The sequence below is a fragment of the Orcinus orca genome, chromosome X, assembly GCF_937001465.1.
Source record: "Orcinus orca chromosome X, mOrcOrc1.1, whole genome shotgun sequence".
NCBI lineage: Eukaryota > Metazoa > Chordata > Mammalia > Artiodactyla > Delphinidae > Orcinus > Orcinus orca.
Window position 1 is genome coordinate 16,674,970 of NC_064580.1, and position 18,090 is coordinate 16,693,059.

An 18,090-nucleotide genomic window follows, 5' to 3' on the forward strand; every position below is an offset into this window, starting at 1 on the left:
CTCAAGAGACTGGATCCCAGTCTTGTTTCTTCATGTCCTCGGAGAAGTCATTTAACCTTCTTAGCCTTGGAAGAAGTTGGATGAGTTCATTTCAGACCCTGCTTTATAATTCAAATATCATAACACACAATCCCACTAAAAATGAATAGATGAACAAGTGAACGAATGAACGAATGAATGACAAAGGGTCTTACAGCTGCTAGAAATCACTTGTAATCCATCCTTAATAATTCACTGACCACCTGGATGGAGGGCCATTTGCACACAGCCATCAGTGTCCAGCACTGAAGGCAACGCTGCAGATGTGGTCTGAGCACGCCGGTGGAGCACAGAGCTATTATTTCTTATACTGTGGCCATTACTGTATATGTAGCTTCTCTACAAAAACACTTGACAGTCAACACGTTCTTGTTTAGAATTAGGAGGGGCATGAATTCAAAAAGGAATAAACCTTTAGTTAGACTCTTAAAAAGTGTAGGAGAAATAAATTGGTAGTACTTGTGGTTTAAAAAACGATAGTCCAAAATCTATGGGTGAGGTTGAAGGGTAGGGTATTAATAAAATAGTCTGTATAGCAAAAAACTAAAATTTTTCCTTATCACATTTAATTTTCTGTAATGATACATCTGAATAAGTAACAGCCATTTCAAATTGTTACAATGTGAATTAAAACACTGAGTCATATTTTTAAGTATTTGCAAACAAACACCTATGTAAAAATGTAAAACTTTATTTCCTCCTGACGGGTGGAAATAAAAGTACAGTCTTCTTTTAAAACGTGACTCTGCAATCCACATGCCTCTAAGTGAAGTTGTTCCATTTTCTCCATCTATTTATAATATGCAGAGCACAAAAGCAGATCACCCTTATTAGAAGAGAATTACAATTTTTTTGATGACATAATGCTTTCATTATGCACCATCAGTGGTGGGCACGGGAGTTGGGGTATGGAGGTGGCAACTGTAGAAGGTGGAAGGCCCGCCCTGACTTGCCTGCTGTCTCTCTCTGGAATTTCTTTGATGGCTCTTCGCACTTGACTGCTCAGATCTCTGCCGGCATACACGATCCCATATGTGCCCTTCCCCAGCACCACTCTCTCACCATTCGCATCGTGGTCATACTCATACTAAGGAAAAGCAACAAGATAAAAAAGCACAGAGCTTGTGGTGGAGAAACCCCATAAAAGCCCAAACATTGTCCTGCAATTTTTAAAAAATTTATGAATAACATTATCTGAGTACCAGGCAGGTCACATTTCTTGGGTTATATACTTTTCATTAAATAATTGCTTTTAAGGGGTAGAGTTGTCAGTTACTCATATAGTCATAACATGATTTTATGAAATAGAATGCAAGAAATTTACAAATACGGCTCATATGTAACTTAGCGGGCTCACCTTTTGGAGAAATCCCCTCACTTTGATGCTGCAATTTAAAACTGCTTCTAAGCATGTCAAGTACCCCAAATAGGTGCCCTCTTACATGATCCCTTATCAACTCGCCAGGAAAGCAACCACCTTCTACAGCCCAGAAAAGAACTGAAGGTAAATAAAACTAAAATTGTCTTAATAGAAAGTACACATGCTGCCCCACTCCTGCTTTTAGAGGTACAGACCTAGCATTAAACACATACTGCAAAGTTCCCCCAATCTTATCATCAAAAATTGTACAGCTGCATTCCAGTTGGTTCTTCTCAATGATTAAAAGAAATGTAACTCTAGACTGAGCAATATTTATTTAAAGCAGAGACAGCAAGGGATTCTTTCTGTTATTTTCTATGCCCCCATACCCGCTTACAGAAGTGCACAGAACGCGTGTGCTTGTGGACGTGTCCCTTCCCATCCACTTCTAGGGATGCTCACGACAATTAAGGTTACCAGTGGGTCTCATCACTGTCTGATTTAACCAGACATCCGCCTGCTTCAGAACAGGCTTTTATCTCCCACCTTCAAAGTGCATCACTCAGTTCGTTTCTACAACAAACTTTGATTCTAAGCTAAGAATTCGAGTACCTGACTCAATTATTAAAATGAATCCCTTTGATATTTTCTGTAAGAAATCTCAAAGAATTAATTTCAGCCCACTTGAAAGTATAGCAAAATCTCACTAAATTACAAGGACCTGAATTAGTGGCAAGTCATAATAACTGTGCAAGATTTAAACACGTGCGTAGTGGTGTAGTCATCTGTGGACTACCACTGTGCTGTCCAAAAGAGCTTATGATGACCCTTTCTTAATATTAAGAAATTAATATTAATTTCTTCATATTATCATATTTAATATATTAAATGCAAGTAGATATAACTAAAGTCATTTTAGGTATAAATGAAAAAGTCTGCTTCTATTTGCCCAACTCTTTCTCTTGTAGTTTCACAAACATTATTAATTAGCATAGAAAAAGCTTTTCCATCAGTTGTACACAAAAGGGAATTCTAGTCTAGTCCATGTCAAATTTTTCTTACACATTCTGGTTGATAGGATGCCAAAGTAATGAGATTTTTCTATAGAGATGCATTAAATTTAATCTCTGACAGTCATGAATAGTGATGGCTAGCTCGTTCATTAATGAGTATTTTAAAATATACACATAAAGAACTTTCACACAAAAAATGGGACATTTTCTTAAAGCATCAAAGACACAATAAATAACTTTTTCCATGTTCTAGGTCTTCTGTGACTCACCTCTAAGGTATCCCCATTGGTCTCTCCCTCCAGCTCCACTGTACTGCCCACTCCATTGGTTGTCATCTCTTTGACCAAAGAGCAAAACCTAGAACACCAAATGTCACAAAGATGCCGCTAATTATGATCACTCCTATTCCTCTCCTCTAACTTGGCCTTACTACATTAAACTGTGATTAAATAAACCAAGCTTTTACAAGTTATGGAACAATCACTCCACTCCTTGATTTGACATGGTAGTGTACTGGTTATCTAATCTAGTTCAAATACCCATATGATACTTGAATCCCCTCTATACAATATCACCACCAACTGGCTGGCTAACTGATGCGTGAACACCCCCAGTGACAGAGAACTCATTACCTCACAAGGCAGCTCATTCTTTGGCGAACTCAATGAGAAATGCTTCACTTATATTGAACTAAGACTTCTTTTATGTGGGTCTCATCCATAGACTGCTTAGAATTAGTCCCTTTCTACATAACTGCCCATTAGAAATGTACATAATTTTATTATATCCCTATAAGTCTTTCCTTCTTGTTCCCTCAATGCTTCCCCCAGGACTTGTTTGTGAGTCACTTCACTAACTTGTAATTCTTCAAAGGTGTCCCTGTATTATTCTTCAAGTCTGGTCCCGGGACCAGTGTTCCAGGGGTGATTTAATTAGTGCTAAGGATAGTGGGACCATCACCTCCCAAGTTGCCAGCACGCTAGCTCTTAGTGAGAAATAAGGTCTTGTAATAAGGGGAGAGGTGAGAAGGAAATGTGTAAGACGGCCTCATCGTTCTGTTGACATAGACTAAGCTTAATATCAACTATAACCCATAAATATTTCTCACAAATGCTGCTGGGACACATCGGCCACTCCCTAGACTTGTGTAGTTATTTATTTGCATACAAATGACTTGACTCAGATGATCTGTATTCAGTATTCTCTCTTAAGGTGGCAGAGAAGAATACTGCATACTTTAAGATAATTTCCAAAAAACACTAGGATGTTCTTTTCTCTAACCCATCCCACCTCTGCTTCTTCTAATTTTTGAAAGCTGGGACATGCAACAGTCAAGCTTCTTAGGAGACATGTGGTATGGATGCAACAGAATAACTAAAATTTAAAAGACAGTATCAATTGTTGTTCAGAATGCGGAGCAACTGGAACTCTCATATGTTGCTGTTGGAAGTGTAAATTGATACGACTACTTTAGTATCAACCAAAGCTGAATATAAACCTATCCCACAACCTACTAACTCCATTCCTAGGTACATACAGTGCAGAAATCAATGCATACGTTCACCAAAAGGCATGCACAAGAGGGTTCATAGCAGTTTTATTCATAATGGCCCCAAACTGGAAACAATCCAAATGTTTGATACAACAGATAAATTGTCATATACATTCACACAATGGAACACTACACAGCGAAAAAAAGCATGAACTAATACAACACGGCTGAATCTCATAGATATTATTTTAAGAGAAACAAGTGAGAAATAAAAGAGTACATACTTGATGAGTCTATTTATTTGAAGTTTAAGAACAGGCAAAACTAACCACTGGTGATAGAAATCAAAATAGTTACATTAGGAGCGGGTTTAACGACTAGGAAGGGGCACAAGGCACCTTCTGGGGTGCTGATATACTTAACACACTCATCTGTATATTACACCTCAATTAAAAACTTATTTAAATGTATGGCAAGAAAAGACACTGAGGACGGAATGAGAGTCAGAAGGTAAACTCTGTAGTAAAGGGATGTTCTGCTTCATATCTGGCAGCATTTCCCAACTCTAAAATTGAAGATTGTGGTCCAACGGTGCCCTGGTCTGATATTTAGTCTGATTTCTAAATACGTTGTGATAATGATTGTCTGAGACGCACTGAATTAAACTGTTCTCAAATTACATGATACAAACTCTCTCAACAAACTACGAATAAAGGAATCTTCCTCGACCTGATAAAGGTTATCTATGAAAAACCTACCAGTAACATCATGCTTAATGGTGTAAGACTAGACGCTTTCCTCCTAAGATCAGGAACAAGACAAGAATGTCTGCTCTCGCCACTTCTACTCAACATTATACTGCAGTCTAGTCAGGACAATTAGGCAAGAAAAAGAAAGACAGACATCCAGTTTGGAAAGGAAGGACTATACCTATCTCTACCTGCAGATGACATGATCTTGTATACAGAACATCCTAAGGAATTCAGTAAAAACTGTTAGAACTAATAAATGAGTGAAAGTTTGCAGGATCAATATACAAAAATCGAGTGTATTTCTACACACCAGCAATGAACAATCTGAAAATGAAATTAAGAAAACAACTCCACTTAGAATAGCAACCAAAAGAATAAAACACATACATATTTAACAAAAAAGTATAAGACTTGTACATTGAAACTCCAAAAATTGTTGAAAGACATTAAAGAAGACCTAAACAAATAGAAAGATATGTTCATGGGACGGAAGACTTAACATGGTTAGGATGGCAAAGCCTCTCAAATTGATCTGCAAATACAAAGCAATCCCTGCCAAAACCCTAGCGGGCTTTTTTGAAGAAACTGACTAGCTGATCCTAAGATTCACGTGGACATGGAAGCACCTGCAATAGTCAAAACAATTATGAAAAACAAGAACCCAGTTGGAAGACTCACATTTCCTGATTTTACAGCTTAGTACAATACTACAGTTATCAAGAAAATGTGGTAATAGCATAAAGGATGGACATATAGATCAATGGAATAGAAGTGAAAGTCCAGAAATAAATGCTTATATTTATGGTCAACTGATTTTCTAAAAAAGTGCCACGACCATTCAATGGGAGAAGAAATAGTCTTTTCAACAAATGGTGCTAAGACAACCACATATCCACATGCAGAAGAATGAAGTTGGACCCCCTACCTCAGACCATTAAAAAAAAACAAAACTCAAAATGGATCAGAGACCTAAATATAAGAGCTAAAACTATAAAACTTTGAAGAAAATAACACCAGAGAAAATCTTGGGTTAGGCAAAGCCTTCTTAGATATGACATCAAAAGCATAAGTGAGGGCTTCCCTGGTGGCGCAGTGGTTGAGAGTCCGCCTGCCGATGCAGGGGACACGGGTTCGTGCCCCGGTCTGGGAAGATCCCACATGCCGCGGAGCGGCTGGGCCTGTGAGCCATGGCTGCTGAGCCTGCGCGTCCAGAGCCTGTGCTCCTCAATGGGAGAGGCAACAACAGTGAGAGGCCCACGTACCGCAAAAAAAAAAAAAAAAAAAGCACAAGTGACAAAAGGAAAAACAGATAAACTGGACTGCCACAAAATTTAAAACTTCTGTACTGTAAATGATACCATCAACACAGTAAAAAGATAACCCATAGAATGGGAGGAAGCACTTGCAAATCACACATCTGACAAGGGCCTTGTATCCAAAATATATAAAGAACTCTTAAAACTTATTAACAAAAATACCAATAACCCAATTAAAAATGGGCAAAGTTCGGAGAAACTTGGCAAACATCACTTTTGCCAGGTAAGCCAAGTTAATATCACCATTAATGAGACAAAGATATTGTATGTCTCCCAATGTGATGTACTGAGGACAGGGCATCACTTCTATGGTACTCCTACCCTAAATGCATAACATTAATATAATCATGAGGGAACAGCAAACCAACCCAAATTGAAGGATTATACAAGATAAACTGCCTGTACTCTTTAAAAGCATTAAGTCAAGAAAGACAAAGACTGATGAAGAAATGTTCCAGATAAAAGGGGGCTATACAGACGTGATGGCTAAATGTTAGTATGTAATCCTGGTTTAGATCATGAACCAGAGAAAAAATATCTTTTGTTTCACTGTAAAGGACATTAGTGGGACAATAAGTAAAATTTGGCTAAGGTTTGTAAATTATAGAACCATATCAATCTTAGTTTCCTGATTAGATAACGGTACTGTGATTACATAAGTGAATGTTCTTGTATTTAGGGAAACACGTACTGAAATACCGAGAGGTAATGTAGCATTATGTCTACAACTTACTCTTGAACAGTTCAGAACAAAATAGTCATCTGCATATAGAGAGAATGTAAAACAAATGTGGTAAATGGTTAACAGTAGGGAGTTCTGAGTGAACTTTCTTGTAGGTGTGAATATTTTCCAAAATAAAAAGTTAAAAAAAATGTTTTAATTGGGCAAAGGATTTGAGTAGATAATTCTCCAAAGAAGATATATAAATGGCCAATAAGATCATGAAAAGATCCTCAGTATCTTTAGTCATTAGGGAAATGCAAAACACAACCACAATGAGATTCCATCTAACACCCACTAGGATGACTACAATCAAAAGGACGGACAGGGCTTCCCTGGTGGCGCAGTGGTTGAGAGTCCGCCTGCCGATGCAGGGGACACGGGTTCGTGCCCCGGTCTGGGAGGATCCCACATGCCGCGGAGCGGCTGGGCCTGTGAGCTATGGCCACTGAGCCTGCGCTCCGCAACGGGAGAGGCCACAACAGTGAGAGGCCCGCGTACTGCAAAAAAAAAAAAAAAAAAAAAAAAAAAAAGGACGGACGGTAACAAGTATTGCAAGGACGTGGGGAAACTGGAACCCTCATACATGGCTGATGGGAATGTAAATTGGGAAAACAGTCTGGCCGTTCCTCAAAGTTAAATAAAGAATTATCATAAGACCCAGTTATTAGGCTCCAAGAGAAATTAAAACATAAGTTCACACAAAAACTTGCATGTGAATGTTTATGGCAGCACTATTCACAATAGCCAGAAAGTGAAAACAAACCAGGTGCCTTTCAAATGATGGACAAATCAAATATATCCATACAATGGAATACTATTCAGCCACAAAAAGGAATGAAATTCTGATACATGTTACAACATGGATGACACTTGAAAACATTATGATAAATGGAGGAAACGAGTCACAAAAGACCATATATTGTATGATTCTATATATATGAAATGTCAAGAATAGGCAAATTCGTAAAGACAGAAAGTAGATTCAGTGGTTGCAGAGGACTGGGATTGGGGGGGTGGGGTTAGGTTGAGAGAAAATGGGGAGTGACTGTTAACGGATACTGTGTTTCTTTTGGGAGTGATGAAAATAATCTAAAATTACATTGTGGTGATGGCTGCAAAACTGTGAATATATTAAAAACAAAAAGATTGAATTCTATACTTTAAAATGAGCAAATTGCATGATATGTGAGTTATATCTCAATAAACCTGGAAAAATTTTCCATAAGTTAAAACTTCAGGAAACGCAGTACAGCAATTAAATATTTTTCACAACAAAGACCCTTTAAAAGTGATTCACCATAATTAGACTGAATGTACCTGAATCAGATTAAAACTCACCTACTGCACTGGTCTTCAGTGGAAAAGTAGATTTGAAAGTCATCAGAATTATCATGGACGTAAAGAAAACAACACCGTTCATCAAACTTGGATATGCTGCAAAATTTCAAAACATAAGAATGCCTATTATATATAAATTTCGATATCAATTTAATTTTTTTGAGAAAAATCTAGGAACAGCTTTTCTTCCATCTTACAAATTTGAACGTTTCATTAATGTTTTAACAAATACCCCCCGCCCACCAAAGTGACTTTCTATTTCTCTATGAAATTTAAATAGGAGGGGCATTTATCTTGCTGATGTTTGAGTTTGTATTCATCAACAGACTTTAATATGTATCAAGAACTTACTATATATTCAATGTTAAGCAAAGTGTATGGGCAGCAGGAATGGGAATAAAATATGGTTTCTGTCTTCAAGAGTTTATAAGGTCATTAAAAAGGTATTTGTGAAATAATTTATTGTGATATCAAAGGAATTTCTAGACTTGAAAAATATTAGGACACAGTATTTGTGGCCACACAAGGGAAGTGGAAATAAACATGGCATTTTAGCTCAAGAAAGGCCTTTAAATGTTATCTGATCCATCCCCACCAAAGGCCTGGATCTGACTCTACAGCTCCTTGAACAGGCAATATTCAGTTTGCCTGGAATATCCAGTGACAGAAAATCATCAGATTCCATCTCCTGATGGATTTCACTGCTACAAAGTTCTTTACCTGCACTGTGCCAAAGCCTATGCAATGGCCCTCATTTTGCCAGGTACCACTATGCAAAAGGTTAGATTCTATGATTAGCCCTTCAAACAAAGGAAGCCACTTTATCTTGCCCTTTCTAAGTCGTCTCTTCCTGAGATTACAGCTTCTTTGACCATTCCTTACATGTTATGGATTACATGACAAATTACGAGTTGAAACAGCAGAAGTACAGGGTGATTTAAAATGAATTAAAACTAGCTTATACATGAGTAACTTTTCAAAACCAATCTTTAAAGGAACTACCACAGTTAGTTGGATAGCCTTGGGAATGTTCAACACATGCTCTTCACGTCACATTGGTTCCAGGGTCTGATTCACCCCAGGCCCTTTGCACATCCCTGCTGATGGCTAAAATGGCAGCAAGAGGTATCTCTATGAGAAGGTACAAACAGAAGGTTCTTGACTACATGTTACCATACAACTTAGTTTCTGGGTAGTACATGTTTGAAAATGTTTAACACCTTTTGAATTATATTTTCTGAGCAGTATTATTCAAATATGCTACTCCGTTCTTAAATGATTTCTCTCCCTTTAAAAGTGATGTAAACATTACTCCAATTTAAACACTGATGTGTCTAGGAAAGGATCATGCTGCATCTGGGGGTAACAGGGATTCATTCATTGGCCTGTGGTCTGAGAATCAGAGAAAAGACATGGAGTTCTAGTCCAAGCCCTTAATATGATGGAAACTATGAAGATACTGAGACCTGGAGAGGTTGAATGATTTGCTCAAGGTCAAACAGCAAAAGAGGGATTAGAACTCATATCTACTCCAAAGTTCCTCCCACCCTTGGGTGTACTGGCAGGGTCGGACTCAGAGAGCAGCCACACAATTCAGGCCCAAATGGTCAGCGCTCCTGAACCAAATAGCAAGTGGCAGACCTCTCCTGGGAATACACCACCTTACTCACCTGCCAATGCCCTTGGCTCCATTACTCTGCCCAGGAGATCCCAGCCAAGTATCATTACCAAGTAACTCCCAGCTTCAGTTCTGGGGGTCCCTGAGCACCTGAACATCATTGGCTCAAAGAAGAAACACTTTCTCTTTCTACACACATAACTTCTTGTTTTAAAAAAGTTTGACGGGGCTTCCCTGGTGGCGCAGTGGTTGAGAGTCTGCCTGCCGATGCAGGGGACACGGATTCGTGCCCTGGTCCGGGAAGATCCCACATGCCGCGGAGCGGCTGGGCCCGTGAGCCATGGCCGCTGGGCTTGCGCGTCCGGAGCCTGTGCTCCGCAACGGGAGAGGCCACAGCAGTGAGAGGCCCGCGTACTGCAAAAAAAAAAAAAAAAAAAAAAAAAAAAAAAAGTTTGAGACAAGAGAGTTTCGTCTGTTGGATACAAAAACAGCTACTCTGCTATAACAAGCCGAGAAGCCTTACTAGCAGCACATGATGAACAAGCTCGGGCAGGGCAACAAGAGAGAAAATAGTCTGTTTTGGATTCTGTTAAAAATGAGAACACCACGTATTATAAATAAGTACAAACAAAGCGATAAAAACAACATCATTATTTGTATTAAAACAATTACATCTTCTCTTATGTTCTTATTCCTCTAATGGAAGAGGCTGTAAAATTCCATTCATGAATTTGTTTCTGCAGGTATCAAGGACAAAAGTCAGTGGTTTGATGTTTTCCATGCAAAGCATCATTTTTGCTTTCATTCTATGGTCAATCACTTCTGCTATTTTTTACTTTCAATAGAATTTAGCAGTTAAAGCAAGATATTTCGCATAACTTGGAACACCAGAAACATTTTCTAACCTATTGTAAAAATTCATTTGTATCTCTTATCCAGTTTAGAACAAATGATCTAAATATGAAATAGAAACAACAGGCATACAGTACATACACAGTGAGCAGCCTTTCATCTTCTGTCAACGTATCAGGAAAACTCTAAGATGAGTTTGGGAACAGCCCACCCAACTTGAATGACCCACAAAAATGTTTGGAGAGGCAAGAATGTGGCAGACACCAGTCAGTGTTCACCAATCTTCATTTCTTTTTCTCCCTGGGCACATAACTAGACTACATTTCCCAGCCTCCCGTGCAGTTAGGTGAGGTCATTTGATGGAGTTCTGACCAATGGGATGTGAACAAGAGTGATGTGCTCCACCTGTGGGCTTGGCTCATTAGAAACCTCCACAGCAATCCTCTCCTCTACATTCTCTTTCCCCATCCACTACCAGATGGAATGCGGACCCTGCCAACCTGGACATGACATGAGACATAGATGAACTTTTATCATCGTAGATAAACTGATATTTGGGGGATGTTTGTTTTAGCGTCTAGCCTACCATGACTAATACAAAGACTAACTGGGATTTCAATCTGCACTTAAAAAATACATATATAACTCTGTCCTCTCCCTCCACCACTATCCCTTGCCCTTAAACTATGAACAAAGCTAAGCCTCACAAGGAGTGTCTGAATTCCCAGTTTTAGAAGAGCCATAGGCTACAATACCAATACATTACAACAACAGAGAATAATTTTAAATAAGCAAATACATTAGGTTAGCCTGAGGAATGCCATAAATAACCAGCTAAGCCTCCCAGAGAAGTGTGAGAGCCAAATAACTGAGCATATGGCTCAGAACAGCCACAAGCGATCGGGTGACAAGTTTCCTGCCATCCTGGAGCAATGACAACAGGCACAGTTGGGAGGATCGTTCCCAATGGGAGAGGATCCATCCAGACATGTTGATGAAACACCTATTATGCACTAGGCAACATACCAGCAGGGACATGACAGAGAATGACAAAACCCCTGCCCTCATGGGGCTTACAATCGAGTGAGGGAAGATAGGTAATAAATCAAATAGTAAGTGAAGAGCATGGTGGAGGGTGAAAAGTGCTATGAACACAAATAATACGGCAAAGAGCATTAAGGTGGGGCAGGAAGTCATGAGTTTTCAAGCAGAAAGCTAAAGGGGGTGAGGGAGTGAGCCATGCAGATAACTGGGGGACCAGTTCCAGGCAGAGGAACCAGCAAGTGCAAAGGCCCTGAGGCAGCAGTGTGCTTTGCATGTTTGGGGACCAGCAAGGAGGGGAGTGAGATGGGAGTGGAGTGAGTGAAGGGGGAGTGGGAGAGAAGGTTAGGGAGATCATGCAGGCCTTTGGAGGCCATCATCAGGACTTTAAGCCTCCCCTCTGTGTGAGAATCACTGAGAGCTGTGAAAGATGAAAGTGGATGAAAACATGAAAGCTATCACATCAGACCCATCTTTATAGAAAGACTGAGTGTATTTCAGAGGAGGGATGTGTTCCAAGTCACTGAAAGAGGGTAGTGGTGGAGAACGGGAGTCTGCTTTGGATTCAGGTACAGAAATATCAACGAGGGCAGATTCGAGAGAGCCTGAAAGAGGCTGTATGTATACAGAAAGCTCAACCACACAAGTTTTCAAGTAGGTTTACTCTAGGGTACCTTTAGGGAACTTCTCGATTTGGGAGGAAGATTTACTGGCTAAGAAGTAAACCACATGGAGGGACTTCCCTGGTGGTCCAGTGGTTAAGACTCTGCACTTCCACTGCAGGGGGCACGGGTTTGATCCTTGGTCAGGGAACTAAGATCCTACATGCTGTGTGGTGAGGCTAAAAAAATTAATAAAATTAAATCTAAAAAAATTTTTTAAAAAAGAAGTAAACCACACGGAGCTCCCCTCCGCTTTCCCTTTACATCATAATCAATAGGCATTGGGTGGGGGGTTCCTGCTTCATAGGTCCTACAGATATACAAATACAGAAGTCGTGCATGGGCTTGCAGAGAAGCTGGGGAGACACTTTGGAAAACGGATAAATAAGCGATAGGATGTACTTTGCACATGATGCAGACAACTGGGTAGCGAACAGACATTCAATGGAAGGACGGAAGGCGGGAAAGGGTGGTTAGAGATACCTCTGCAAAAGTTAGGACTTGGGTAATTGGAAGAACAAATTCCAGGGAGGGAGAAGGATGAGAACAGAAGTGCAGACGTGAACTCCTGCAGGGCCAGCTCAGGGGACTGTGAGATGACAGATGAAGGTCTGGCTGGGGCTGAGGGTCGGGGAGGGAGAGGAGAAGGAGGGAGAAGGAGGACAGGGTTATATAGGGGCTCGATACTTAATAAAAGACTTTGAGTTTTATCTGCAAAGTCACAGGATCCAATAATGATTGGGGAATATCAAGAGGGCCACTACAAGTGTTTTTTAAATCATTACTAAACTCTTAAGCTGAAATACGGCATGCATTCAGAAAAGGCTACAGTGATCATCTCAATCAATTTCCACAAAATGAAAGGCCACTGTAACCAGCATCTAAACCAAGAGACAGAACGTTAGCAGCAGCCCAGAAGATTCGCTCAGATCCCCTGTTCCCAGCCACTCCTGTCGACCCAAAGGCAACTGCTATTCTGACTTGTCCCACTGTGGAGAGTGTTGCCTGTTCTGGAATATTATACAAATGGAACCGTGAAGTCTGTGCTCTCCTGTGTCTGCAAGGGGAGTCTTTCATGAGCTATCTGGTGGTGTCCGGGCGGGTCAATCAGGAAAGCTGTGACTGTTCTCCTCCTGTCCCGAGCCTCCTGGAAGGCAGCATTCTAATCTTTCCTGAGAGGGGATATTTCACCAAATCATGATGAGGAAACAGATTCAAGATTTTAGCTCTCCAGAGTGCCAGAAGCCCCCAGTAACAGTGCATTGGAAGCAGAGCCGGGGTGGGCTCTGGAGAAATGGGCCGGGAAGTCAGAGGGAGGGGACTCCTTCAGGATCCCCTAGGTGCTGACTCAGCCTCTGCCCTCCTACCCCCAGGATGCAGACTTTCAGGGAGGGGGGATTTTTGTGTTAAAAACATAGACTTTTTTTTTTGGTTGTTGTTAAAAGCATAGACTTTTTGTGTGAGATGTTCCAGTCGCTAATATAAGCATAAAAGGCACCTCCCAAAGAGCTTTCCAAAACCAGCAGCCCTACCCGTATGGATAGCAATGGTGGCCACAGTGCACCTGTTGGTGACTTTGGGGCCCACGAGAAGCTGAGGGAGAAACACTGCATTTGCGCCTGCTCTGTGCAGCCTCCCCGCATCGCTGTGCTGGGCGAGCTCGCACCAGCTTGGGAGGCCAGTTGTGCACGACTCTTCCTAACCCTGTGCTCGGTGACCTGATGTTGCTTGCGTGAAACTGGCCATGACGGGAGTATTTACACCACAGAAATCAGTAAACACTACATATCGGCCCTCTGCTCCCATATCCCCTGGAGAGCTGGTGCTTAAACACTGACCAGCGTACGTTTCTGAATCCCCAGCTGATGAAGCAGACCTTAATCTAATGTTACAGCGGTGCTGTCTGCAGGTGAACGTGTGCCTGTGTGATTGCTTCCCACCACCACAGCACACCGGGAAGAACTGCAAGTCTGTGCAGAGAAGTTATCATTTCACTCCAGGCTAATCTGCTTGCTTCCACAACCTGCAGAATTTTTAAAATGTAAATGAAGGCAAAAGCAAAGCCTTCCTCTCAAAGAAAAAAAGGCAATTTATATTTCTCTCAGACACTTGCTCTGACAACTACCAAGCACTGTGCAAAACATTTCCTCAGTCAAGGAAAACTAGCATTTGCTGCTTATAGAGTTCTTTCTATTTCTTATTACAGACTACATACACAAAGTAACACATTTACAACTAGTGAGATACTATAGGTACTGATGGAAATTCCCATTAAAGACCTGCAACCATTATAGATTTGTAGAATTCCATGAGAACAAAACCATTTTGCTCTAAAAGTATGAAGAGTCACTTTAACAGGATTAGTTTTTTCCACAACTACTTGTCAAAATATGAGGTGTTCACACCAGTCAGAATGGTCATCATCAAAAAATCTACAAACAAACAATAAATGCTGGAGAGGGTGTGGAGAAAAGGGAACCCTCTTGCACTGTTGGTGGGAATGTAAATTGGTACAGCCACTATGGAGAACAGTATGGAGGTTCCTTATAAAACTAAAAACAGAACTACCATACGACCCAGCAATCCCACTACTGGGCATATACCCTGAGAAAACCATAATTCAAAAAAACACATGCACCCCAATGTTCACTGCAGCACTATTTACAATAGCCAGGACATGGAAGCAACCTAAATATCCATCAACAGAGGAATAAAGAAGATTTGGTACATATATACAATGGAATATTACTGAGCCGCAAAATGAACAAAATAATGCCATTTGCAGCAACATGGATGGACCTAGAGATTGTGATACTGAGTGAAGTAAGTCAGACACAGAAAGACAAATATACGATATCGCTTACATGTGGAATCTAAAAAAAAAAAAAGGCTACAAATGAACTTATCTACAAAACAGAAATAGAGTTACAGCTGTAAAAAATAAACTTATGGTTACCGGGGGGTAACGGGGGGAGGGATAAATTGGGAGATTGGGATTGACACATACCCACTACTATATATAAAATGGATAACTAATAAGGACCTACTATATAGCACAGGGAACTCTACTCAATACTTTATAATGGCCTATATGGGAAAAGAATCTAAAAAAGAGTGGATATATGTATAACAGATTCACTTTGCTGTACACCTGAAACTAACACAACATTGTAAATCAACTATACCCCAATAAAAATTAAAAAACGATGGGGCTTCCCTGGTGGCACAGTGGTTGAGAGTCTGCCTGCCAATGCAGGGAACACGGGTTCGAGCCCTGGTCTGGGAAGATCCCACATGCCGCGGAGCAACTGGGCCCTTGAGCCACAACTACTGAGCCTGCGCGTCTGGAGCCTGTGCTCCGCAACAAGAGAGGCCGAGATAGTGAGAGGCCCGCGCACCGCGATGAGGAGTGGCCCCCACTCACCGCAACTAGAGAAAGCCCTCGCGCAGAAAGGAAGAACCAACACAGCCAAAAATAAATAAATAAATAAATTTATAAAAAAAAAAAGAAATATGAAAAAATTGAGATGACATAGATCAATTTAAAAAAATTTAAAAATGAGGTGTTTTGTTACATCTATCAATGGAATAGTGAGGTTACAGAATAGAATTTTGAAAATTCTCTTGCATCACAGTGGCATCAATGACACAAAAAATGTAAGCAAGGCTGGCCTCTAGTACAAGAATCCCAACACTGAGGACAGGGTGCTTCATGGCAGTGGTACCTGGAGGGGGGAACATAAGTAGGGCTTTGGGGGGTGGGGGCCTGCTAATGTTCCCTTCCCTGGGTTGCACTGGTTACTTACGTGTGTTCACTTGATAAAAAATCCATCAAACTGTACATTTATGAGTTATGCACTTTTCTGTGTTATACTTAAAAGGTTAAAAAAGAAACCAAAGAGGCAAATTTAATAGAAGACACATGCATTCTTCAAATGAGATGTATCTGTATGAACACCATGTATGTATCTTATTCTAGCTTCTTCTCTTTAGCTCAAATATTTAAAGCACACAGTGCAGGAAAAATATCCCAGCACATTACGGCAGCTCATCTTCACTAATGGCTATTGACTCTCTTATCAATGAGGAGAAGGTTGCTTCGCTGTTAAATATTAGACAAGGTTACTGGCTTACATTTGTGTTATAGACTTAATGTTTGTGTCTCCACAAATTCATATGTTGGAGCCCTAACCCCCAGTGTGATGGTATTTGGAGATGGTGGCCTTTGACAGGTGATTAGGTCACCAGGGCGGAGCCCTCGTGATGGGATTAGTACCCTATATAAGAAGAGACAGGAGAGAGTTCTCTATCTCTTTCTATTATGTGAGAAGAGGGCAAGAAGACCACCATCTGCAAACCAGGAAGAGGGTTCTCACCAGAACCTGACCATGCAGGCACCCTGATCTCAGACTTTCCAGCCTCCAGGACTGTGAGAAATAAATTTCTGTTGTTTGAGCCAGGGGTCCCCAAACCCTGGGCTGCAGACCAGTACCCGTCTGCGGACCAGTACCAGTCTGCGGCCTGTTAGGAATCCAGCTGCACAGCAGGAGATGAGCCGAGAGTGGGCGAGTGGGCGGGCGGGCGGGTGAGCGACCGAAGCTTCATCTGCCGCTCCCCATCGCTCACATTACCGCCTGAATCATCCCCCCCGCCCCCCAGGTCTGTGGAAAAACTGTCTTCCACAAAACCGGTCCCTGGTGCCAAAAAGGTTGGGGACCGCTGGTTTAAGCCACGCAGTCTGTGGTATTCTGTTACAGCAGCTCAAGCAGACTAAGGCAACTGGAAATATCATTCATGACTATATATTTTTCATATGTACCTTTATTGAAGTATAACTGATATAGAAAGAACTGCACCTATTTAATGTGCATAATTTGATGAGTTTGGACATGCGCCAGCACTTGTGATACCATCACCACAATCAAGGTACTAGATATATCCAACACCTTCCAAAGTGTCCTTGTGTCCCTTGGGTTTTGTTTTTATTTGTGTGTGTGGTAAGAACAAATATGGTATTTACCCTCTTAACAAATGTGAAGTGCAAAATCCCATATAGTTAACTATAGGCACTGTGCTGTACAGCAGCTCTCTATGACCTATTTATCTAGCATAACTGAAACTTTATACCCATTGAACAATGGAAAGTTGTTGTATCATGACTATTTCTGATAAAGATTTTCCAATATGATTCTGAGCCTCTCCTTATTCTCTGATGTTGTATTTTATTTTTGAAGATATTGCTTATTTTTACCTGATTAAGACATAATTGCTCACACTCGTTTCCAGGGGGAAAAAAATCCTTCTTTGCCAAGTTGATGGCAGAACTCTCCCCACACTCCATGAAAACACACACATAGCAAATAGATCTAATGTACTTGTCAAAGGTGCTACCTATTTTTATTACTACAAAATATTTTATTAAAGAAAAAATCTGATGAAGTACTTTAGACAAATACAGATGAAAATATAGCTGTTACCACAAAACGTGAGGCCTGGCCCAGCATTTGCGTAATATCTTTAATGGGCAATGAAAATGTTTCCACTCCTATATTGCTGGTGTGAGTATAAATTAGAATAGTACAAATTTGACAGTAGCTATCGAATTTTAAACATATGTAGTCTTGAAGCCAGCAGGTCCAATTCTGGGACTCTTTGCTCCTGAAACATCTACACGCACGTGGTATGGTGTAACCACCAGGATGTGCACTGGCGTGTTTACCATCAGCTAGAATGCAAAACTGAAACCTAAATGTGCATTAGCAGGACAGTGGTAAAATAAATTATGGCTCATCCATACCCAGAAATGCACCACCATGATATGGGAATATAGGGAACATCACATTTTAAAAATCCGGTGGATCAGTGTGTGCTATGTGAAAAACT

At 40.7% G+C, this 18,090-nt stretch overlaps 1 protein-coding gene across 1 annotated transcript in view; it reads right to left on the reverse strand.

Annotated features, from left to right (window-relative positions):
• MAP3K15 (mitogen-activated protein kinase kinase kinase 15) overlaps positions 1-18,090 on the reverse strand; it is a 147,942-nt gene that overhangs the window by 27,473 nt on the left and 102,379 nt on the right. The window contains 4 exon segments of the mRNA XM_049704772.1: positions 993-1,126; positions 2,682-2,769; positions 8,035-8,130; positions 10,340-10,389. Of these exon segments, the coding sequence (XP_049560729.1) occupies positions 993-1,126; positions 2,682-2,769; positions 8,035-8,130; positions 10,340-10,389 (368 nt within the window).